Source organism: Camarhynchus parvulus, chromosome 2 (genome assembly GCF_901933205.1).
Source record: "Camarhynchus parvulus chromosome 2, STF_HiC, whole genome shotgun sequence".
NCBI lineage: Eukaryota > Metazoa > Chordata > Aves > Passeriformes > Thraupidae > Camarhynchus > Camarhynchus parvulus.
In genome coordinates this window covers 111994040-112020414 of record NC_044572.1, presented here as the reverse complement: position 1 = coordinate 112020414, position 26375 = coordinate 111994040, and the positions used below count along the sequence as shown (strand labels likewise).

General features: G+C 35.1%; 1 protein-coding gene across 5 annotated transcripts in view; it reads left to right on the top strand.

Annotated features, from left to right (window-relative positions):
• The window catches only part of RB1CC1 (RB1 inducible coiled-coil 1), a 69187-nt gene that overhangs the window by 23588 nt on the left and 19224 nt on the right, over positions 1–26375 (top strand). For all 5 annotated transcript variants that reach the window (XM_030965932.1, XM_030965908.1, XM_030965924.1 and 2 more), the window contains 10 exons: positions 3909–4111; positions 5173–5608; positions 9510–9680; positions 11464–11648; positions 12609–12795; positions 12877–12958; positions 13795–13856; positions 14879–14982; positions 17418–17544; positions 22589–24504. In XM_030965932.1, the coding sequence (XP_030821792.1) occupies positions 3909–4111; positions 5173–5608; positions 9510–9680; positions 11464–11648; positions 12609–12795; positions 12877–12958; positions 13795–13856; positions 14879–14982; positions 17418–17544; positions 22589–24504 (3473 nt within the window). The remainder of the gene's footprint in view (positions 1–3908; positions 4112–5172; positions 5609–9509; positions 9681–11463; positions 11649–12608; positions 12796–12876; positions 12959–13794; positions 13857–14878; positions 14983–17417; positions 17545–22588; positions 24505–26375) is intronic.

The window sequence follows — 26375 nt, the reverse complement described above, 5'->3', positions numbered from 1 at the left end:
GGCCTTTATTTCTGTGCTTGATATAATTCAGTTTTTAGACTTCATTTAGCAGAGAGCTGCTTAATTCTTTCTTGTATAGAGCTATAAAGTTATATAAAATAAATTGGTCCAGTGCCTTCTAAAGTAGCTTGAGATCTCTCACAAAAATGTTGTCTATGGAAGTAGACAGCATGTAGGAAGAACAAGCCACATCACCTGAAGGTTTATTTCAGAAGTGATGGCAAGATAAGAAAGGTACATTTGTGTAGCTTTTGATTTCATGACTTCAAAGAAAATACTTAAATTACATAGATACTCCAAATGATGCAAAACAATTTCTCTGCTGTGTTTTCTTGCTGTGTGCTTTCACATTTTGAAAGCAAGATTACTAAAACAAAACAAATGAAATACTGGTTTAACACAGTGTTCTGCTTGTATGCACTAGTATCTGCTTAGTATACTCTAAGTGTGAAGCAGTTCTGGCATGTGCACAGGTAGTTACTCCATGTGGTTTGACCTTCATTAGAGTCATCTGTTTGGAACCTCCTGAATTCAGAGTAATATTCTTTGCTATTTAATATAATGAGCTTATTTCATGACATAGCTTGAGAAACAAACATCAAAAGCACTGAAAGCACTGCTGTGTTTCTGTGGACTCTAATTGCATGTCATGCTGACATAATTCTCCTGTTTGCCTCCTACCACCTAGACAGAATTTCTTTGGCACATGTAAAAATAACTTTGAGGGGATGATATGGGTTACTGTTGTAATACCTTGCATATGTGCCCTGAAACATGTCTGTTCATTTGTACAATCTGATTTGCAGTCTATTAGCATATGGATAACTTTGAATACATGTTACTTGAAAGAAACTTTGCCAATGAATTTTGATCTCAGAGTTAGCTCAGAAAAAAAATCTTTTGCCTCTGAGAGACTTAGTATGTCTCAATGCTTATGACTGAGATGATTTATGAGCAATATTAAAGATGGTTCTCATAAGAGGATTTTAATTTTTATGTCCACATCTCCTGTGTATACATTAAGAAGCTGCAGATCATCTGACAATGAATACCTGGTTGCATACTTAGAGTATGGCCTTGGAGTATTTTTATATAATAGTTCCTTTGGGCATGTATCTGTTTATTTGAGAGATTCTGACACTTAGTAGAATGTCCTCCTGTTACAAAGTTTCTGAAAAATTAACAAGTATTAATTTACTACTCTGGGAAATACTGTTCACCCTTGCTTTTCTAGGAACCAGACTGCTAGGATAGGAGCTCCTGTTTGGGTTAACTTTCAAATTCCCACAGGTTAGACTCTTTGATACAAAGTGTCACTGCTGGTTTTCAGTTGTGTACCAAGTGGTCTTAATTGTGAGGGTTTTTTTTTCTACTTGTAACTTCTGTTTTGTGTTTGAAAGTGTTTTGCTGGGGAAACAAGCTTGCTAAAACAAAAATTTGCAACACTTAGGTTCTGAAACGAGTATCAAAAATGACATATAATAAAGCTTTGTAGGGCAGCTCTGACTTGTAACTTTTGACTTCTATTGTGAACACAATAAATCAATCTAGCTGAAAAATCAGACATTGCCCACTAGTTAAGAATATGTCTCAAGGTGAAAAGTGGGGTCATATGAAGCCTAGTGCATACTTTAACGTGTTAAACACAGGAGCTGTGCTATGCTAAGTGAGCTTGTCCAAAGAAAAATAGAACTGGCAAAAACCTCTACTCAGGGCATTTAAAGAAACAGCTGAGCCCAGTCTTTACTGTGGTTGATACTCATTTGGAGGAACTGCATAAAAAGACTTTATGATTAGTTTTGATTTTGTAGGCGGCTTATATTGTTTTAAACTGTTTAAAACTAATGTGTGTTTTTGTATATTCTCTCACTTCTGGAACTATGGCTCATAGTGGTTTGGAGAGGTATGGCTCCTCATTTGGCAGAAGGTTGACTTTGAGAGAAAATAATTTTTGTGAGTTGAAAGTAAAATGTTTGTGTACATTTTCAGGATGTACATTAGAATGCAGCAGAGGCATTCAGTTACCTTTTCAGCTTCATATTATTGGTATAATTTTTTTGTATATCTTAGGGTAAACCAACCTGTTGTTTTGGTTCTTAATATGATAACTGAGGAAGCAGTAATTCAGCTTTATTTTATATGCTGTGCAATTTGCCTTTTTACTTGTATACAAAGTCAAGTTAAGACAGTAAAAAATGTTCAAATGTTCAAGTCAATATTGCATTAGTCAGCTTATGTACATTTAAATTGTACAACCAAACATGGGATAGTCTGGAGAAAATGACTTGCAGATTTCAGCATTATCTGGATACCATCCTAGTTGTGTTATTGGTTGATTTTTGACTTAGGAAGCAAGAGTTCCTGGAGCAATTAAAATAACCATTCTTTTCAAACTGGAAATCATCATTCTTACATGCACAGGAAGCTGCCAAAGTTCAGAAAACACGAAGAGAAATACCACCTTTACTAGAAAGTGATGGGAATTTATATTGACAACCTAGGGTTTTGTTGGAGTTGCATATATGGCTGTTTTGAATATTCATCATTCATCTGCTGATAGCTCAGCTATCAGTGATTTGAAGGACAGTAGAATTTTGTCATGTTGCTTGAAACAAGGCTTGGACTTCTGAAACAGGGAGGATGATCATAACTTTCAGTATGAATTGTGAAATGTTTGTTTAAAATGCCATGCAGTTTTGTGGTTTATTTCAGAATGTAAGTGTTGTTGGTCCCTAAATTTTTTTGAATGTGCATATGTGCTGCTAACCATGTGTTCAGCAGCAAATGCATTCTGAAATACATGGATGTGTTAGGTTTTTAACACTGCTTTCTCATTGTGTTTTGTGTAACTTGTTTTTCCATGCATGGTTTTCTCACATGTATGATGGCACAGTGGAGTTGTGTTCAGTCCTGATTTAACAGCGTGCTCAACCTGCAAACAGTGAAAAGACCTTTTCCTTGTAGGTTAGATAGATACTGAAACCTAAAGTACAGGTGTGTGCAGGAAAGTATTTTCCAAGGAGTCTGTAACTGGTAATGTTCTGAGCTGAAGGATTTATTCTATGCCTTTTTATTACTTTTTGATGTTTTGATAGGCTCTTTGAGGGGAACAGCCTTTTTCTTAAATTGCTAAATTTAAAGTAGTTTCTCTTCCTACTAGTTGAAACTTTGGAATTGATTATAACAGGCATTGCTGTTAGTACACTTCTATTAAGATCTGGTAATTGCGATATGTAGACCTCTGTTTTAACTTTGCCAAGTGGGGCAGTAAATTCTCACCCTATTATGGCAGTAAAATGCCTCTTTGTCACCCAGTACTTTAACAGAAAATTTAACTTCCACATTGGTTTGCAGATGCCAAGTTTCAGGATATGTTTTAGAGCTTTGTGAACGCTGTACTGCTTCTTGTCATGTTGCATCTGGTTTATTAATCAATGAAAGACTTTAATTATTTGCCCTTCTGTTTCCTCATGCATCTGTTCTTGCACCTGATCCACCTGTGCTTTTTGCTGGCTGATGGTGCATTTTATTGTCTTGTTCTGAGCTTCTGCTTGGCTCATTATTGGACCTTGATTGCCAGTTTTTTCTATCATATTATTAATATGAGGGTTATTATTCATGTGTGTGTACCCTGAATATTTCATATTATCAGCATTTGATTCATTTTATAAGGTGGTTTTGGAGCTACAGTTTTCACCTCTCTGTTTTGAAGAGTTCTCTGTAAATATTACATACTTTTTTGTCATCTAATTAACTTCCTTTATTCTTAATTTTTTAAAAAAATGTTATTTTTATGAAGTTTTAAGGTGTACAACTTTCTAGCTGTCTAAATTTCATGCTTTTATGTTAATATCTTAAATAAAGCTACAACAACAGCCTGATTAGTATTTTGTTGATTGTTTTTTCAGGAAATGTATGAGGTTGCCAAGAAGCTTTGCTCCTTTTGTGAAGGTCTTGTACATGATGAACATCTTCAGCATCAAGGCTGGGCTGCTATAATGGCCAACTTGGAAGATTGTACAAACTCTTACCAAAAGCTGCTTTACAAGTTTGAAAATGTGTATTCAAGCTATTTGCAGTCCATAGATGATATCAAATTGAAACTTACACAGTAGGTTTGCTGTTAAATTCATTCTCATTCTCCAAATTTACTCAATTTTAAACTTAGTTTCTTCAAGTGTTTTATGTCTCATGCTTATTCTGATTAATCAAGAATGTCTTTGTTTGATTATGTGTCATGGAGAACATTCTTTTTGTTCTGTGCTAGTGACTTTTTTAAACTGACATTTTTCCTTGTATTTGTCAGCACAAAGAAACCTGTATTGAATTATGTGAAAGATAAGCTCGTTAATGAACAGCTGCTTAAGAGCTGGAATCATTCAAAATGTGCACTACAAAAAGCTGGATAACAAATTTAGACATTAACATCTTTAAATACCTATTTACGCTTTTGAATTAATTGGTTTTTAACAGCTTGAACTGATATTTAGGCTTATAGTCTGTGTTGTAAGTATGAAGTCATAGCATAAACTTTGAGTGGATTTGTATACTTTTGAAAGAGATGGGGGGCATGTATGGAGATATATATCTATTGTTTGTGTGTGTGTCTGTACTTGTGTCCTGCAAACTCTGGGTGTTACTTCAAAGAAAGTCTTTTATATATTTGTAGCCACTGTAGTATTGTGGTATTTCTATGAGTGCTTTGCTTAGTAGAATATAAATGGATATTGGATCCTTAAAAAATAATATGTTTTTAAATATGTTTTGTCTTTAAGAAAAAAAAAAGTTCAGCTTCATAGCTTTTACCAAATAGAAACTATTCAAATTCTGCAGAAGCAGTCAGAGGACACTCAAAGCTCTGATAAGAAGTGCTGATATCCATGCATATAGGACGCATAAGTCCTGGTTGTGCATTTAAACAAAGAAGTGGGGTGTCTCTGTTATCACTTTTTTTCATTTAGTATAAGCAAAACTTTGACTTCTTTAGCTGTCCTTCCATGATGTTGATATTCAGCACAGAAGTTTTAAAGGGTAGTAGCAAAATAATTATGAAATCTGCTTCAATTCTAAAATGAATAACAATTCATATTGTGGGTGATTTTTAACTAAGATTTCATATCATGTTGGCTTCTAGATACTGATGGGTTTTTTCTTTTCACTTTTTCAAAAAAGCTTGGGTTCTGCTGTTTCTATCATGGCCAAGATACCACTGCTGGAGTGCCTAACAAGACATAGTTACAGAGAGTGTTTAGGAAGACTGGAGTCTTCACCTGAACATGGAGGAGCAGAAAGTGAAGAAACTGAGGATGGGAAATCTCCTGAATTGGTGCTTTATCCCAATATATCTAAAGTGAACAGTAAATCAATGTTAGCCTCATTTTGCAAGTCAGTTGAACATTCAGCTTTGGAAGGCACAGATCCTGAAAATGTACAAGATGATAAAGAATCTGGTCAAAATGCTACTGTCCAGGACAATGAAATGTCAGTAGAATTGAAAGATGATGATCAGCCTTCCTTCAATGTGTCTTTGTTAGACTGGATAAATGTTCAAGATAGACCTAATGATGTTGAATCTCTGGTCAGAAAATGTTTTGATTCCATGAGCAGGGTAAGTTAATGATTTATTTTTAAATCAAATTGCATTGCATTGAAGGCTGCAGCTTTTTTTTTCCACATGCAGGTGCTTTTGAAGTGACTGACTCATCTCTTTTGTGGCTCGTTTCTTGGATAACTTTCTGAATGAAAGGCAAAGCTGAGACTGGGGGGGATAAGTTTGGGGAAAGTGTTGTATGAGTTTGAATGTTAAGAATTTGATCTTTAGGAAGATGTATAATTTTAAGAATGCTTGTTGTCATGCTTTTTCAAATAGCCATTTCTTTTGGAAAGCCAGAAGCTTCTTGTACTGTATAAGCAAAGTGACACTACTATTATTTCTTTGCCTTTTTTGTAGAAGCTACATTTATAATAAAAAGATTTTCCTGGACCAAATTAATGTTGAGTTCAAAATAGTTAAGTCTTTATTAAAATATAAAACAATTATATGGTTAATTGTGATAAATTTATAATTTATATCTCAGCCTTCTTTATTAGCTGATACAGAGGTGCTCAGAAGGGCCCAGTCAGCCAGTTTGTATTTCTGCTGCTGGAAGAATACAACAGTGCTCGCTTTACTTTCAAAATTAATATTTTAATCAGTGAGCATTATAACCTTTTAAATTTCTTTTCCCTATAATTTTTCTTCTCTCTTTGCTTTCACTGTAGCTGATATTTCTTACATTGTCTAGCCTTGTTTTGCATAGTTGTGATGTACTATTACAACACAACATAGCTTGAACAAAGAAAACATTTTCTGTTGTCTTTGGCACTTTATTTCCACTGTAAGGTAGGACTGGAAGACTGAATCAGTGATTTCTAAAACCCATCTGTTGTAGGGAACATTATGGTATGGTCAGTTCTGTGCATTGATATTTTGATTCTGTTTTAAAATTAATTGGAGAATTTGGCTTAATTTTAAGGGCTAAGATTTTAGTAGTACAGAAAAGGCTAAGGAAAAGATTGGACATTATAAGTTTGGTTTTTTCTTCAACAAAAACAAGAATTAATTTTGTGTGCTAAAGACTTCATATTGGTTGAAGCTTGAGACAGTTCTCCATCCTGTTTGTTCAGTAAGGCTATAAGGTGCTTTCTACTATTATAAAGCAAGAGTTACAGAACCCGCTAGATGGGTTGATGGGTTGTGAGACAATAAATTCCATTTCTACATAATATTAACGGAACACAGATGTGTTCTAAAAGTTTTAAAAATCAGTATTGATGAGATGGATATTAAACAATTGCTTCCAAGTAAATTATAGCATTCCAAAAGACACAAAAACGCTAAGAACACTTTGGTTAAGTACATACTCTACCTTTTTTGATCAGCTTGTAGTCTTATCTGACATATATCATGTGATTTAGAGGCTCTGTCTTGTACTTGGCTTTTCTGTCCTTGTCTTATCGAAGATTAGGCAGAAATCCTTTATTTTTACTATTGTAATTGTTTTTTAACTACAATCAATTTTTATGGGAAAAAGTTATGATTGAACCTGCAAAAAATGCAGTTTCTTTTTGTATTTGTGGCATAAGCAGAATTGGCAGGTAGGGGAGGTGTTTCAGTCTGAGTATTCTGGTCATCACCAGAGCAGTTGTGATTGATCAGTCCCAATCCATTTTGGTTCATGAAAAACTCCCAGAGCTTTGAAGTAATGTGTTCCTGATTCTCCATAGGAAAACATTTATTTACTCTGTTTTGATAGCAGCAAAAGCAGACAGAACATTGAATCTTTGCTTACCATTGGTTTAGAATTAGTTGAAAACCGGAAGTGGCTTGCAGCTGAAAAGGAAAAGAAAATCCTAAATAAATATCTTGCAACATAATTTTTCTTTTAATATTCATTTGAGGTGACACTTTAGTATAAAAAAAATAGAATAGAATAAAATGGCACTAGCTTTTTAAAATTGTTTTGCCTGCATTCTCCCCGTGCCCTTTCCTTCTTAGAAATATGAGCTATACAAATGGTTTGTGATTGCAATTCTTATTTCAAAAACTGAATTCAGGTAAAATTTTCCTGAAAGCTTAAAGCACAAGAGTAAGAGGTATTGACATAATTGGTGTGTTGCACAGAGCGCTGCTAAGTTTCTGATGGTTCTAGCCTCTAGATGTTTCTACAAAATGGCACTTCTGCTTCTTGGCTGCAGTAAATGCACTGGGTAAGTAGGAGCTAACCAGATGTTTTTGTTAAGTGCTGTTATAGCCTCTTAAGTAAGAGGCTAGAAATGGAAGTTACTTTATAGTGATGAAAAGAGCGGTATTATCTGCCAGTGAAAGTAGCGATGGATCCTACAGATGCAGTTAGGGTAAAGATGGGATACAAAGAGTGGATGGAGGAAATAGAAAATAAGAAAAGAATTAAGGAATAACCACTCTTTGTAAAAAGAGATAAAACAGCATTAGTTTAAGAATGTAAAAAGAAAAAAACCCAGTATATTGTTCTTTAGTATTTTGTTTTCTGAGAAACTCTTTTGGATGCTGCAGTGTACTAATTCAGGATGTCTTAGGGATGGTAGTGAAGATGATCCTGTAAAATCAATCTGGTTATATACTTCTGTTACTGTTTCTTGAAGATGGACTTGAGAAAACACCAAGATCAGAAGACATCACATTTGAGAAATTAACCTTTGTTTTCAGAAAGTTTGGATGTATTTTGTCACATTAATAACAGCACGTATTGTTTATTCTAAGAAGTTCTGGGCTATTACTAGATTTTGGTACTTTCTCATGAAGTTCTTGGTTGGCTGTTTTGTTTTGTTTGTTTGAAGTGAATGGAAGACCTATTCTTTATAGTTGCCCCATAATTTTAATGTTTCTCTTCTCCAGAGTCCTCTCTCTAGCCCCCCCAAATGGTTGTTTCCAGGATGAAGTGCTGTGTGTGAAAACTTAGTTAAACAGTAGATTGAGGGGGAAATACACCTGTACTTATACTACTATTGAGTAAAATAATTGCTTTTTTTTTGAGGGTGGGGATTGATTTGTATGCTCTGTAAATGGCATAAACCCTGCATGTTGATGAAGGAAACCAGTGCTGTGACAGCCAGTGTGACCTCACGAATAGCATCCTTTTCACTGGAATCTCTTGTAAGAGATAGCATACCATAACCATTTTGGATAAATTTGGGCAAATTTGTTCATCTTCTGCTATCACCTAATGGTTTTAACTATGTTCTTAACTAATGTATTTCAGGTTTAAACTAAACTCTGACCTTCATAAGAAGCAGCAATTGCCTATGTTGTTTCTAGAACTGTTATTTTAATTCACTGCTCTTACAGTGAAGTGTGAACAGTCACCCTTAATATCTGTGGATATTGGTAGACTCTTAATGTTTCCAATACTTCTTTTTTTTCTGAGATATTATGAAACAACTTCAAAAATGTGTTTCTGTTCAGAAAAAAAACCTCTAGCTAAAAGTATGATAAATACGCTATTTTTGCATGAGGTCTTTTCCAGTTGCTTAGAAATTATTTGCTTTAAGTAGTCAATTAAAACACTCATTTAGGAGAAAAGATTTGCAGTTCTTGCAGCTTTTTCTGACTACCCTCCCTTCTGCATTTTCCATTGAGCCACGTTCATGATGGGTTTTGATTGTAGCTGTATAGACTCTGTCACAGTTCAGACTGTCCATTAGCTACAAAGTGCCTCTTCCATCTGCAGCTGGCCTTGTCCCAGTGTTCCTTCTCTTTATAAGGATCCACATTGCTCTGATGGTCTGGTTGGCATACTTCAGAAAAATTCATGCTGTGATATAGAATCCACATACTCATTTACTCAGAATTCTGAAACATATGATAGATGTAGTCATACATTAGATTTAAAAAAAAATTAAAAAGGAAAATATTTGAGGTTAAAAAACCTCATTTGGCTAACTTAAATCACCTTTCAGTGTGTCAAATACTAATAAATTTCTTTTTTTAGCTTGATCCAAGGATCATCCAGCCCTTTCTGGCAGAATGTCGCCAAACTATTGCCAAACTAGATAATCAGAACATGAAGGCTATTAAAGGTCTTGAGGATAGACTCTATGCATTGGACCAGATGATAGCAAGCTGCAGCAGACTGGTGAATGAACAAAAAGAACTTGCTCAGGTAATACACAGTTGTGTGTGCAGCATGGAAAGATAGTAGGCTTTTGATATGTGTATGCTGTTAAAGTTACAATGAACCAATTGCATGTCTTTATGCAAGATAGTTTTCAACATTTCACACGAGAGCTAGTCAATATGGTACTATTTCATAATAATTTGACATTTAAATATTAGCAATTTTTACATCTTGTCATGTTTTCATGTGGTTTAAAGGTACAGCTAGAAAATCAGAACTTTAGTTAGAGATAGGCAATAAGTGTTAAGTAGATTAATTTTAATTTTGAAGGGAGATATTGAATCCTTGATCATTTATTACCCAGTGATACAGGATCAGGGAATAAGTTAATGGTTGATCATCAGTATTGTAGTAAGGACAAAAAGTAGTATGCCTTCACTGGACACTGCGATTTTAAGTGATAAGAAATTTAGTTGAAGACTATATTAAATATAGAATATTTTTAACAAACACTTCAGTATCATATGAAAGTTATTTTATTAAATACAGTTTCTGTAAAACTTCAGTTAACTTGATAATTAGGATTTTTCTTTAATGTCTTGTTTGCTACTGAAAATAAATAAAAGTCTATTTGGCAATACATGATGATGTTCAGATTTTTCATGACCTTGGAGTTGTGACTATGAAAAAAGGCATGAGTTTCTTACTCCTGCTTACTCACTGATATATTATTGGTAGGGATAAATGAACAATCTTGCCTCCCTATTTTGAGGGAGCTTAGAGGCCCCTTTTGAGGAGGGCAGCACTGGGCTGAAAGTTGTGTAGGACCATGCTCCCTGTTGCCTCTTTGGTCTGGTATGTGAAGGTGGATACAACCAGTACTTCTGGCAGCATTATTGAAAAGTGGAGCCTGTCTCCAGATAAATTCAATGAGTAAGTTTAGAAGCAAATGCTAAATCTCAGTCTTGTGGTCTTTATATTGTAGGCCAGTGCTAAACGCAAGTGAATTTAGCATGATGGCTAAGCTAGTCTTTCCATCCCTATGCTTGGTTGCCCTTTATTGTGAGTGGTGCTTTTAGCTATTTTTTCCTTCTTCACCTGGGTGAAGAGCCTACCTCAAGTTTATGAATCCCATTTTGGAGTAAGAAGCGTTGCAGTCAGCTGGAAAGAGACTTTGTCACCGTGTTTAAATGCTACTGTAAATTTAGAATTTGTACCTTTTCAAGACTTGGCAGAGACTTCAGCTTTCAAACCTTCTTCCTTGACATTTCCTTTTATAAATTGTCTATTCCTTTGCTTATGATGTAAGCGTACAGTTTGCATGTAAATAAGATGTGTGGCTCTTGATCTTGGCTCTTGAGAAGAATTAGTTTCATGTGGAAATTTCTTTATGCAAGAAATAGAAATTCTTTAGCCCACAGTAGTATTGAACATGCTCCAAGTTCATAATCTTTCAAATGCCAGAAGTGGGAGGAAGGTTGTTAGCAGAAGTTAGAATGATGGTTGATCCCCTCCATCCTAGTAGCTATGTTTCCGCTGATTAAGTTTTGTGGTCTTTTCACTGGTGTTGGTTAGTTGTGTGAAGTTCTGTTAGGGTTGTGTTGGTAGCTGTTTGGTAGGGAAATATGGAACAAAATTGATTTGGACTGAATTATAAAACTGAAAGAAAGCAGCTCTGACACTTGCTTTCTCCATGTATCATTCTGTTATACTTCACAATAAGTTACAGTAAGTTGGTTAAAATTCTTGCATTCTTTGAGAAGATGTATCACTTTCACGCTTCTTGATTGTCTCAAAACTTTGTGTAACAATGTCTCTCTTCCTCCAGGGATTTTTGGCTAATCAGAAGAGAGCTGAGAACTTGAAAGATCCTTCTGTGCTGCCTGATTTGTGTTTGAGTCATGCAAATCAGCTGATGATTATGTTAACTAATCACAGAAAACTGTTAGATATTAAACAGAAATGTACCACTGCCAAACAGGAGCTTGCAAATAATCTGCAAGTCAGACTGAAGTAAGTTAAAACTTCACAACTTTATAGTACTTCCACTTGCAGCAAGTCAGTTTAAAGAACGTGTGTCTGAAGGAAATCATTACTATGGAAAGGTCAAGAGTGCAAATCTTGTAGTGTCTCTGTTAGTATATATTCCTAATTGCTTTCTATTAGTATATATTCCAGATTGCTTGATGTTGAATTGTTTGTATTTGTTGTTTCACTTTTGCTTCAGTTCTGTCAGTAAAAGCAATTTTATGTTTTTTATTACATGTGGGATATACCTCCACCTTAAGTCTTTTCTGGTGGCAAAGTTGCTGTAATATTTCTCCTCAACCACACCAGTAGATCACCTTCCCAATAGTTATCCTGTGGTTTAGTTATATTGGTGTCTGTGCTTGAAATTTTTCTATTATATGATTAAGGGAATTGAAGATGTGGTTACAAGATGTGAGAATTTGTTACAGTGGCTGTTCCTTGTAGTGCGTGAGTACGTTGTGTGGACTTCCCAAACAGTGTTCTGTTCTTATTTATTTGATAGCATTCTAATCTTTAACACCTTTTGCTAAAGCTTTTCAAAAAGTATTTTTAAGATCTATAAACAAGAAGTAGTCTTTTTTTTTGCCCAGGATGTATCAGCTTTTTTTAATTCTACTGGAGAAAGTTGCATTAGTACTACTCCTAAAGTTATTTATGCTAATAACTTGAATGTCTTACCAAGACATTCAAAACCAATGACTTAACTCAAATGGTGGTAGATAACTGTTTTTGATTACTGATATGGATATTCTGTGTGAGAAATTAATAGGAAACTGCAAGGTGACTGCTGAATTCTGTACAGCTTGGTACTGTTGTTAGCCTGTTGTTGTCCCATGTGAAATGATGACATTGTTCATTTCATCCAGACGTGTTGCTAATCTAATATAAATGAAAAAAATATTGCCAAGATGTGATCTTCTAAAGTGTAGTCTGCTTTTGTAGGTGGTGTTGTTTTGTAATGCTTCATGCTGACCAAGATGGAGAGAAACTACAAGCACTGCTTCGTCTCGTAACAGAGCTCCTAGAAAGGGTCAAAGTTGTGGAGGCTCTCAGCACTGTTCCTCAGATGTACTGTTTAGCTGTTGTTGAAGTTGTGAGGAGAAAAATGTTCATAAAACACTACAGGGAGGTAAGTAAATAAAACTTTGAGACCAAACCTTTGTATCAGCATATAAATTATCAAGTAACAATGTATTTTCCCCTTTCACAGTGGGCAGGTGCTTTAATAAAAGATGGGAAACATCTATATGAAGCTGAAAAGGCAAAAAGGGAATCTTTTGGTAAACTCTTTAGTAAGTACTTTCTCTTCTGTGAAGTTGAATTGTATTAAAGTATGTCTCTTGTCTTTGTAGTTAAAATAATTTTCATCATATTCTTATTTTAAGACTTGAACATTTTATTTAAACAGGAAGTGCATGCTGGTCCTATTACAAAGAAAATATTTGTCCATTGATCAAATCAATTAACTATTTCATATAGATTATCCAAAATAATGTGAAAGTTGTGAAATGATTGTAAATGATATGGTTTCTCATTATCACACTTAAATGCAGTTTGTGCTTAAATATGCCTTGTGAACTTTTATGAGCTTTATTGTTTTTTTAAATAACACTTCTAAAACCATTACTGAATATTTGGGTACTGCTGTGACTTTCTTTGTACTACTCCAGGAAAATCCAAAAACTAAGGCCCATGTCTAAAGACCTTCACCAGAAGTTTTAAGAACATAATTAAAAATAAAGATTCTACTAAAAGAATTTTGATTACTTTTTCTGCAAAGTCTGCCACTTGTGTTCTGAATAAACAGCTAAAATAAGAAAATTGAGTGAAAGTTTATCAATTTTTTTGGAAAGGAAATGAGGAAGATTGCAGTGAAAATTTCAAAAATAAGTTGAGGCTTTTGCCTGTGTGTACATTAAGGAAAAAGAGACTTCTGTGAAGGGGGTTCTGCTTGAATGGTGGGTTTTGTGTGATGTTCTGTGGTCATTTGCGGTTTTATGTGGACATCAATATATGTAGTAATGCTTCCAAATGTAGTTCAGCTATTAAACGGCAATAACTTAGTTAATTTCTCTTGAGATGTTGCATTTCTTCCTCAATAAGTTTTTTGTTTGGGTTTTTTCTTCAGGGAAGTCTTTTCTAAGGAATCGTTTGTTTAGAGGACTTGACTCCTGGCCTCCATCCTTTTGTGTATGTATTCATAATTTTGGGTTTATTTAATTTCTAAATAGATCTATAAATTAAAAACCTGGGCTTTTCATTGAAGCATATATATGCCCTTTGCATTGCTGTGCCACATGAAGAAGCTGGGTGCTAGTGTTCTCTGCCATTTCAAGTGACCTATATTAACATTGGTTTGTAACTTGCAGTGCAGTGGGACAGGAAATGTCAGCTCTCCTTTTTAGTAGTGTCCTTTTTTAGTCTGTGGTATTGAAAAAAAATTAATCGCAGTGATCAGAAAAAAGAAGCCAGGAGGAATAATTTGATCATCTAATTGTCTTGTGAATAATAGAGCAATAAAATTAATTGGATGGTAAAAGCAAGTAAAAGTTTTCCATGTATTCAGTGGATGAGTGGAAAAGCATTTTTGCCTCTAAATTAGCTGATAACATAAGGGCATTCTAATTAAGTATTGCCTGTTAGCTTTGATTTCATACAGCTTGGTTAATTGAAGTAAGCTAACTCCTTAATTCTAATGTTGCCATCTCACTTTGGCTTTTTAACCTTTTCAGCTTCTCCTTTTCAGCCTTTTTTTTTAATTTAAAGGATACTTGGAAAATAAGAGTGCTACTCACTTCAGTGTCTCAAATACTGAACTGAATTAATATTTGTATGGTTAGCAGCAAAATAAATAAAGCTTCAGTGCCATTTCATATCCCTTAACTTCTAAACACATCTATAATGTTTATGAAGCTTGGTAATAGGGAGGAATTTGGACTAGATGCACATTGTAGTCCCCTTCCAACTGGAATACTCTATTCTACTATTGCCCAACTACTATGGATAATTAATCATTACAAGTGTAAGGAGTGTATTTTAGGGGCAAAGGACCAGACATGGTTTCTTAAAAACTAAAGTATTTTTAAGATTTTTAAGAGTAAGAGAGATCAGTTTACTGCTGACTTTTCTGTGTTATTTATTAAGCTCTTCCTGATCCTTCTTTAGTCATCTGATACTTTACAGCAATGTGTAAATTAATATCTTCTTTACAGACACGAAAACCTCGCAGATTTGACAGTGAGCTTCCAGATATCTCATTGAGTGACTTGCAGTTTTTGCAGTCTTTCTGTCCTTCAGAAGTACAGCCATTACTCAGGTAAGGCACCCCGTTACACTTTGTATGTTACAGAAATAGCTTTCCTGGGGGTCCCATCCCCATCAGTTTTCCACCCCCTTAGGTCATTTTCCATAAAAAACAAACAAGGATATTTTCTGATCTAATTACCATTCTTCGCTGACTTAATGCAGATATATATGTATTCAAGCTTTGATGGTTTGAACATACCTATTCTGTGTGGAGATGTAAAGGATTTTGAGTGTTCCTTTGATCTGCCTCAGAGCTAAAAAGCAAAAAAAATTGCCATCACTTTTAAAGTGAAATAAACTCATAACTATGTTTTGTCAGATCAGAATGAGATTTGATACTTTTTTCTTTTGTTCTTTGTTGTGTAGTATTCTGTAAGAAATAAAATAAATGTCTTTAGCTCAGCATGAGATCATAGAGATCTCCTATATTCAATTACTACTTTTTCTCCAATTTTATTAAATTGAATTTGCTAAAAAGTGCATTCTCTTAAGTACCTCTGCTGTCAATGGAAATCCATCATTTTGAGTAGAAGCTCTATTTCTGTGTTTCTTACTTCCCAACAGGGAGGCAGACATGCATATGTAGACAGGAAAGCTACTGGTTTCTCTCACAAGCAATTTATGGGATTAGTTCCTTATCTAGAACTTGGAGATTATCTTAGTGAAAAAGATGACTGCTAGTGTGAGCTTCCAAACTCAGAGCAGTCAAGGTGGAGAGATGTCAACCAAGATAATGGGCCAGAAATGGATAGTAGCAAGTTGTATGTAAGGTTCTGCCTAGGAGATCTATCAGTATGACCACATTGAGATCATCATCCTCCTCCTAAAGGAGACCTGCAGTTAAAGGTTTGAGATTTGCTGTGATTCCTCCTTTTTGGTTTTTTGTTTTTTGGTTTTTTTTTTTTTTTCTGTTTGTTTGTTTTGGGCTTTTTTTTTAGCCCTGAGGCCACAGCCCCATAAAGTTGGGATTGCATTTACAAAGGTAAATGCAAGAAGAGGATGCTTCACTGTCATCTCTCAGGTCCACCAACACTGTCAACCTAATACCTGTTGTTGGTGAATAAGGCAGGAGCTGGATTCACTGCTTTTGTTCACCTGTATTTTGGACTGGCATTCTTTTTGATTCAGAATTCCTGGCTATCTTTATGGTAGTGTCAGTAGAGTTAACAAGTGTAGTGAGCTTAGTCACCATCACAGTGGATTTGCCATTGGTAATTTTACAGCTGATGTACCCTTTTAATTTCTCTTGTTCTGCTCCTTGGGTTGCTCCTCATCAATTTTGTGGGGAAAAAGGTGCAAATATAGGATCTTATTCCTAATGTTTGCCTGATTTTTTTAATCTGAGAAAATTTTGCAATCTACCTGGAAGTTTATACTGAGTTCAGGCAGAATTTTGCCCTGCTATTGTCAGAAAACCAATCACTGACTTCAGATGTTTTACTTGGTTTGAATTGTAGTGACATAGTTTTCCACTTGATGGCAATAGAGGTGGGATTATGTCATTCCTCCTGGTTTCTGGGCTCAGGGTTGCGTTTAGTGAAAAATATAGAGGATAGTGTTGAACTTGTAACTCGTGTGGGCAAAAGCTGTCACACACCTTGGGTAGATGCTGATCTTCAGAAGAAACTTGACAGTAGTACTTTCTTTGGTGTTTTCATTTAACATGTAAAGAGTAAGCAATAAGCAAAACTGAGACCCAGCACAAAGTCCTTTCTATCAGCACTGAACCTCTCAGCAGCATAGTTAAAATGATGTTTTAATTTACTTACACTGCCTCTGTTTTCTGAAATTGTGTTTGAGCAATGATTGAAATCTTAATTCTGCAAAAATACACTTAATGCCACTTGCCCTATATATTGAATAGAGAATGCAGAATACATTGAAGTGTAATCTGCTTTTACTATATTGTTAGTCTAGATGAACTCTCGCTTCATGTTTTCAGCTTATCTTGCCACACTTGAAATGTGATCAGGATGCATTAATCAGTTGTTTAATTTTAGGTTACCTGTCATGAAAATAAAACAGTAGAGAATTAATTGCTTCTTCAGAGGAAGAGCTGGATTGGAGAGAATCCAGCTGGAGACAAAATATAGTCATTTGCAAACACAAGTGCTTCAATTAGAGGTCTAACAACTTCTGTTACTGTCATTGTAACTCTAGGTGCTCCTGGCAAATGCTTTCCTTGGGAGGAAAGACTGGAATTACTTGCTCGTTACTGTGTTTATTGTTACAGACTCCTTAAAAACTTGGGCACTTTTAATTTTAAACAAAAATATCAGGGAGTCTTCATAGACTTTTTTTTCCTTATAAAATAGATGAAATTAAGAATGTCCAGACCTTACACAGAGGCAAGCTTAGTATTGTTGAAATATACACATAATAATTTAGTAGATTGGAATATTAAACTAACAGTGTGGAAAAAAGTAATCCTGTATTGTTTTTAAGGGTTCCCATACTTTGTGACTTTGAACCTCTTCACCAGCATGTACGTGCTCTACATAACCTGGTCAAGGCAGCACAGAGTTTGGATGAAATGTCACAAACTATTACAGACCTGCTGAATGAGCAAAAGGTATTTTTGCTTTTCTTTATCAATAAAAAAGAGAATATTATATTTAAAACAGTAGAATATTTTCATAACATTGTTTTATTCAACACTTTAGAATGCATCTTTGTTTTTCCTGATATGAAGATTAACTGCATAAGTTTTCTTTCTAATCATGAACTAGTAAATATTCTGAGAATATTTAACCGCTGTTTGTATTCCACAGAAGTTGTAGAAGTAGAGTTGCTCTGTTTACATTTTTGTTTTCTGTCACTTTCAAATCTTCTGTCTGCAGAATGCATTGCTTTAGTTTGTATTCAGTCAATTTGTTACTTCTCTGGATTTCTGCGCTGTTTCTTAGGCCCTTTTGGCACAAGGAGTTAAGGAGATTTTAGACTGCACAACAGCCAACCAAAGCTCTTTCTCTTTGAGTACAGAAGGAACAGATGGTAAAAAGATCCCTTCCTAGTTTCACTCTGCCTGTCAAACAGATTCCTTCCCCTAGAAACTGTGTTTCTGTCAATCACTTTTGCTTCTGTGCATGCAGCCTCTAAATTCCATGGTACACCCAACAGGTTCCTTTTAGCCTCTGACTGTGGCCTTTCTCAGGGAAACACTGGGTGAATTTAGCAACGCTTAAGATTTTTTTGTGAAGTTGACTGCTTCAAACTGGGTTTCTTTTGCTGTAGAAAATCAGTAGGTTTTTCCAGGGGCTGTGTTATTGTGTGCAGTGTAAATTCTTGTATGCACTTGGCTGACTGGGAAGCATCTTATGTAACAGATAAAGCTATGGGCATGTTTAATTTTGAATAGCAATTTCCTGCTTAAACCAAGTTACATGAAGTTCTCTATCTTTTGATTTCTCTGGGATTTGAACAGGAGATTTATTGAAAGTCTTTTATTTGTGTAAAATATGAAATCTGGGCTGCTCTTTGTTCTGTAATTTAGAAAAGGTGTACTACTTTAGTATTATTTCCCAGCTATTTTCACTTTTTATGAAGATTGTTTTTCAAATTTGCAGCCATTAAGTATAAGAGTATTAGGGCCTGAACACTGTAACAGCCATTGAAATTGCTGGAAGTGGAATTCTGTGAAATTTTGTACATGCCCTTACAACAGACCTTACTCTAAAATATAGACATTCACTCCCAATATGGAGTCCCAAATCCTGAAATTTATCTCGTGAGAAGTTAGGATAGTGACAGTTGTTCTAATAAATTAATTTTTTCACAAAGCCTTGCAGTGTCAGAAGAATGTGAAATTTAGGTTTTAATTCAAAATATGCACAAAACCATTAGAAAGATAAGCAGGAAATATACCTGAATTTGTGGAGTTTGTAATTTCCCCTTCTTTCTTCAGACATACTTATCTGGAAAAATTTTATAAGTATCTGGCTGTACTGAAAAAGATGTTTGCCAAATCAGGAAAATACACTCTTGTCTTTTGCTTTTGTTTGACTAATTCAGATTCTTCACTCACACAGAAATGTCAGGTGCTTAGACAGATTTGGATAATTGTCTCTTTCCTTGGAACAAATTGCATTGCACAACCAGAGTTGGGCCATTCATGTCGTCATCTTGAAAATGCCCATCTCTGTGTGTCATTTCAGTGATTCATTTGAACTCTTTTTGGAATTGAAGCAAACAGATTTGTCAGAGATTTTTTTACTTTCAAAGGGAATGTTCATTTTACTACTTGATGAAAGACACAAGGTCTTTCTCTGTGTTGTTTTGCTCTGCAGCTAATATAGAAGTGTTTTTTTAAATTATACTACTTTTGCCTGTGTAGAATTACTGAAGTAATTTTTAAAATGCTCCTTTTTATATCTTCAATATTGCTGAGAATTCACAATCAATAATTAGAAGAATAAATAAACATTTAATAATTATCATGAAGATACCTACATCTTCACGCATCCACTTTTTCTGGTGGTGAACTGTCCCAGCTTGGTTCAGAGTTGGCTGTGCAGGTGTTGAGTGCTGCCCATATTATTATTCTCATATTCTACAAAAGTAGAGACACATTTGACCCTGGCATTTCCCTTTCCATACTAGTGGCAGCAGAAGCTTTGTTCTTCAGATTTGGCTGGATAGTTTCCCTGGATTGTTGGTAGTACAGCAGTTGAATTCTGTCTGGGTCAAGTGGAAGTTCATCCTACTGCATCAGCCACAGCAATTGTCCTTTGATAGCTGCTTTAGACAGGAGGGAAAAGTAGTGACTGCAGACAAGGGAGTAAAGAGCAAGTCAGAGGAGATTGAATTACTTACTGGGGGTGTTGAGAGTATTTCTTTTCAAGTGTCTCCATAGCTCTTATTATTTCAGTTTTCAAGTTCATAGAACATTAATGATAACTTTTTACTTTAGTATTACATTGGAGTAGTTAAATGACATTTTTGTGGATATTTGTTTAATTTGTTAATACTTTGAAATCTGTTTTCATTTTTTAAGACCTTCTGCTTATTCTTTGTAATTTAATAGCCTCAAAGATGTTGCTGTACCCTCTTATTTCCATAATACAAAGTTTAAGCAGGTCAGCAATTGGGTTAAAGATGTCCAGGAAAAGCTAAGGTGCCCATGGGTAAGATGATTAAGGTGTCTTCTCAGTGATTAGTAGGTAATTAATATATGCAATCCTTTGATATTAAAAGTTTTTGTTATAAGGGAAGCTGGCTTTTCAAATTAGATCATAAATCTACTATTTCTTCCAGTTGAGTTTGGAATTGAAACACTGCTTGTAATCTTCCTGGGAATTGCAGCATTCCTGATTATTGTTTTTTGTAGTAACATAATTAGAACAAGGCACGTAGTCTTGCAATACCTGAGAACTTGGAAGTTAATTCTGGTTTTCTGTCTCTATTTTTTCATTTGCTCTTGACTTTTCTTCCTTTGTCATGACAAAAATTAATGTATAACGTGCATACATTGCTGCCTGTAGATTGTAAACAGACTAGATGGCAGGCACAGGCTTCTCAGTAAACAGTCTTTGTATAGTTTCAGACACTCAAAATGTGAAGTTTAACTCTTCTCTAAGCAGTAACCTGGTGCTCTCATTAGACTCCCAACTCACAGAAGCCACTGCTGGGGCGTGTAGTGTGCTACAGCCCCAGATTCATGAAGAAACAGAGTTCATTATTGTTCCACAGAGTGACTATTTTTTTTCTTCTTTATGCTAAGTCCTTACTCTTTATCTTCTATGATGATTCTGCAGGATTGCCAAAAGCAGACACTATCATTCCTTTGCATGTGGGTTTCTGTAGGACTTTCTGTATTCAGAGTCTTTGAATTGCTTTTTTAGTGTGTGGTTGATATCTGTGATGATAGTTTTTGTTACTGTTTCTGGTATATTAATGGTAGATGTTTATCACTTAAAGTATGCTTTGAACCTAGGCATGTATCAGCATACACAGTACCCTTCAACATCTGTTTTTGTAAGTTTTCTTAGATAAACAACAAGCTGAAATTATGTCCAAGGGAAATGCTTAAACCTGGGCTAATAGAATCATTCAAAAAGGAGCATTTCCTTTTCATTGTTCTGTCTCATGTCCTGTTCACTTTTCATAAATACAATATTCGGTATGCAATGATCACAAGGGTTTTTTACAATGTATTTAAAAGTCATTGTATGATTTAGATTCATAAAGATGCAAAAGCTAAGAGAGCTGAGGTGCAAATGCAGCTCTGCTAAATAGATGAGCATTGAAACTGGAAATAGATTCTTCTTAAATCACAGCTGAGAATTGTTAAACATGCTATATCTCCTTTAAGGAATATTTCCTTGGTGCAGAGGAAGGTAGGGTCCCTTTTTGAGTAACAATCACTTGTACAAGATGGAGACAGCAAAAAATGGCTATTTATACAACAGCAGATCGATGTCTGTCACTTCTGGGATTTTTGCTGTTGCTGAACATTTATTGCCAAGCTCCACTAACTGTTGCCAGTCAAGTAGCTGAATTCAATGGATGGCAGAGGTTTCTTCAATAATAGCTAACATAGCAAAGAACACCAGACATGCATTCTAGTTGCATTGAAGCAGTATGGATGATTTGGGAAAGAGGCATGAGCAAGATCACAGAATTATCAGCTGGAGGCAATGTTGGATTTTTGAAGAGCAGCCCTGGATTTCCAGCACTTTGTGACTGAACATTTTATGAGAATTTTCTACTGGAAAAATTCCCATGAGATTTTCTTCAGGAACTATTTCTTTTCAAGGTGGTCACATTGCTTATATGAATAAAATCAAACAATCTTAGTGATGAAGGATGGAAGAGCAAGGTAATAGTTGAGCTATGGTGTTACAGAGAATGCATCTGGGATCTTTCAGAGCCCTGATATGGTTCAGAAAACTTTGCATTTCTTCGAGTTTGTGATCCTGATGATCTGGTGCATACCCCTTAATTGTTTGTCACAGCTACTTGCCTTATGTATTTTAACGGTGTGTGTTGCACTATAGTTTTCCTAGGAAAAATTGCTTCCCTATCCATCCTGTTACAAAAATTTTCAGGAATGTGTCCTTGGTGGATACTGAGGCTGTATATTGCTTTTTGGCTTACACTGGAAAGTATTCTGGACTTGCTGAAGCTTAAGGTTTATATTTTTCTGTTAAAAATCTATAGATGTATCGTCGGCATAAGGGCTTCCATATTCCCTGTTGTATATGATAGTTAATAGCATAAGGTACTAAAGGAGTTTTTAATTACAATATTGGCAATAATAGAATAAAAATATTTTAGTAATGAAATTATTAGGAAAACTGAAATAAGTAGTCTGTAAAGAACCAGTGCCTATTTCTGACTGGTAGGATACAGTTGGCTATGCTCTACATAAGACTTTCAGCTAGGTGTACATTTAGTATTTATGTGTTTACAAATGATGCTTTTCTGAAGCGTAATGGAAGATCTCCTTGATTTTCTGCAATTTTTGCTTAGGTTTTAGTAGTACATATTTTGGATTGTTACAAATACTAAGGCTGATTTTTTAAAGTTCATGTTTTGCCTGGTGGTTTTGGATTAATTTTTAATATTAGCAGTTCTGCTTATCACTTTGTGTTCATTTCTTGTTTTATAACTTGTAGGCCTCCAATAGTCAAGCATCGCCACAATCTGCTACCACGCCAAGGACGGAAAGTACCACAGGAACCGCAATTGCTACCTCTTCAAGAACTCCTCCATCACTCAGTCTTCAGGGTCCCCTGTGTCCTCCTGTGTGTCCCCCAGCTCCATTAGAAGAATTGTCTCCGGACAGCATTGATGCTCACACATTCGATTTTGAAACTATTGCCCATCCGCACTTGGAGCAAGCTCTTAAACAAGGATCATTAGACTTGGATTCATTGGCAGAGAGTCCGGAATCTGACTTTATGTCAGCAGTAAATGAATTTGTAATAGAAGAAAATCCAGTGTCTCCTAATGTCATAAGTGACCCACAAAGCCCAGAAATGATGGTGGAATCTCTTTATTCTTCAGTTATCAATGCAATAGACAGTAGGCGTATGCAAGATACAAGTTCTTGTGTAAAGGATGTTTCAGTAGAAAATGCTTCTCTCAGTGTTTGTGTGGAGAAGTGTAGGGTTATTGCTCAAGACTCAAAGGTACATTTAAGAGGTATAAAAGAAGATCTTTGCCATTTCAAAACACTTGTACAAAGAGAACAGTGTGACTTTTCTAATTCTTTAAAATGTACTTCCTTAGAAATAGTAAATACGATTGAAAAGGTAAAGCTTTCACTTGAAAAAACACTAAATGATAAACATCAACATGAATTGCAGTCTTTGAAAAGTGAGTATGAAACTAAAATTAATAAATTACTGGAGGATGGTGAAGAAAGTAGAAAGAAAATCAAAAAGTTAAAAGGTGACCTGTTAGGTCTTGAGGAAGTTCTTCAGAATAAGAATGATGAATTTGCAATGGTAAAGAATGAGAAAGAAGCTGTGGTTTGCCTTCAGAATGAAAAAGACCAGAAATTACTTGAATTAGAATGCCAAATGGAGACACAAAATTCTGAAATCAAGGAACTGAGGCAGTCACGTGAAATTGTACTTGAAGACTTGAAAAAACTTCATGTTGAAAACAACGAGAAACTACAACTCCTGAGGGCAGAACTTGAGAGTTTAGAGCAAAGTCATTTAAAAGAACTGGAAAGCAACCTACAAGCCAGGCATTTACAGGAATTTGAGAAGGTCCTAGCTGAGCACAAGGACTGTTTGGATAAATTAAAAAAAGAGAATGAGCATAGACTTGAACAAATGCAAGAATCTCATGAGGTAGTTATGAGAGAAAAACAACAACAAGTAGAAGAGTTACAACTGAAGGTTTCAGATCTGTCTGATTTGAGGTGCAAACTAGAAGTTGAGCTTGCCCTGAAAGAAGCAGAAACTGATGAAATGAAGCTTCTTTTGGAAGAAAGCAGAAACCAACAACAAGAGACCTTAAGATCTCAGGTTGACAAGGAAACTGAAAACTTAAGAAAGGAGATAGATAAATTAAACAATAAAATACAAATCAGCAGTGATGAACATCAAGTGGGCTTATCAGAACTAAGGACTCTGATGACAATTGAGAAAGATCAGTGTATTTCTGAGCTAGTAAATAGGTATGAAGAAGAATCAAATTTGCTTAGAACTGAATTAAATAAAGTAACACTTCTTCATCAAAAAACTGCTGAGGCAGAAAAAAGACTTTCAGAGCAAATAACAGAACTGCAAAGTAAGTTAGAGTTGGAAATGACTGCCCTAGAGAAGGAAAAAACAGAAAAACTGTCTCTCTGTGAGCAGCAGGAAAAATATGAAGCTATTATCCATAAGCTAAAGGAAGAGAAAGAACTGTTAATATCTAACCAAGAACAAGACAGGCAGTTGCTCATTCAGAAGCTCAATTGTGAAAAAGAGGATGCAGTACAAACTGCTTGTAAAGAGTTGGAATTACAGAGGGAAGCTGCTGAAAAAGGGCTTTTGGAAAAAATACTGCAACTTGAGATGCAAGTGAATCAGAGGTACTGTAAGAATTAAGTTACTGTGTTTTCCTAGTATTTTAATCAACATGGTATATTCATGACATGCTGTGCAGTAACTAAGATTCTTGTATTTGTAATAGCGTTTATCTGTATTGGTTTCTGTATTCACATTTTAAAATGTTTATAGGTAGTGGTGTTCCCATATCTGTAGTTAATCTCAAGGATTGTAAAATATCTTATACAGGATTATTTCAAGACAGCAATGAAGGTTTTATATTTCAGTCATGTTGAAGGAGTCTTTTCACAGTAGCAAATTGCAATTTTGATGGTCTCAACCCCTCTCTCTTTTCCCATCCTGGCTCTGCTATCACTGTGGGAGCATGCAGTGGCTGGTTTTTGGTAGCCTGATAACTTTCTTTATTGGCTAACTGTACACCAGCTTGGTGATAATGGGGCATGAAAACTTGTGTGGGAATTTATACAGGATTGACTGAGAGCTGTCCCATGGCCACATGGACTTCCAATGACCTTTGCTGCCCACTTACCTATTTCAGTGTCTTCAGTTTGAGTTTCATAATGAAACACAAAGGTGCAACATAATCTTAAAGAACATCCTAATATCACCATTTTTCTTTGTTAATTTCTGGAGAGATTTTTCCATTTTAAAAACATATTTTTCCCTAGCCAAGAATGTGTAGAATTATTCTTTCTTGTATCTTACATACTTATAAGTTTGTAATGCCTGCCAGCAGCCTACATTATGTTGTTATAGAATGGAAATAGTAGAATTTTTCCATGTGACTCAGGCTTAGCAACAGTATTTGTCTTAAATGCTAGCATTTATCATTTATTTTCTTGTGGTGTGAATCAATGCAGCAGATTGATTGTAAAATATCTTAATAGGGGAATTTTTTTCCCAGGTATTCAGTTATACCAAGTATGTGAAATGGGACAAAATTGACATAAAAGCAAGAATACTGAAAAAAATTAGTACAGACTTAAGTTAGCTTTTAAATTTTTAGTATCAACATACTGTTAAAAAAGAAGGTAGGAGAGGGGAGGTCATGCTGAGTCCAACAGCATAGTCATAGTCCAAGGGAAATGGGAGTATCTGCTTCACTGGAATTGTCTGCTACCTCAGGACTTTCACATGTGAGCAAGTCCATCATTATGTGATGTTGTGTTAGTGCCTATGTTTGCTTGTCAGTGTATAAAGAAATGCAATCAAGATAAAATTGGCTTCTTTGAATTAAGATTTGGATATAATGAAATTTAAGAACAGCCCTTCTTAATTGAAGAAAAAATGCTCTTAATGAAATATGGTGTGATGAGAAGAAAAATGATAAATTCTGCATTCTTTTCCTTTTCTGTGTATTTAAGCATTGTAGAAATTTGAAGAACTTGACTCAACAGGAAAAAGATGTAGCTGTGTCATCTGACTTTTTAAAAATCCACCTACACTTAACTTTGAACTTGTGATTACATCTGTGTGTATTCTTATCCAAACTATCCAAACAGATAATGTATTTCAAAGAAATATTATCTCCTTTAATCTAAAGAAGTGCTGTTAGTTTCTTACAAGTTCTGTAAAGTAATTTAATTTTTAGTGTGACATTGAAATATATTTTGCCTCCTCAGGCTTCTTTTTATGTCTTTATTCTGATGTTAATTTTTTTTCCTCTAGGAATCAAGATATACTATGTTTTTATCTCAAAAGGGCTTATATGTTGAGTAAATCTGTCCTAAGATTTCGAAGTCACTATTTACTTGTTTGATTTTTGAATTCCTAAAACCCCAAGCTATGTCAGTAACTCAGGTTGATTTGTTATTCTCACTCATTGTTTAACAGGTGTAATGGTAGAAAAAAAACTTTTATTTGGCACGTGACTACATGTTTGTTGTTTTCTGCA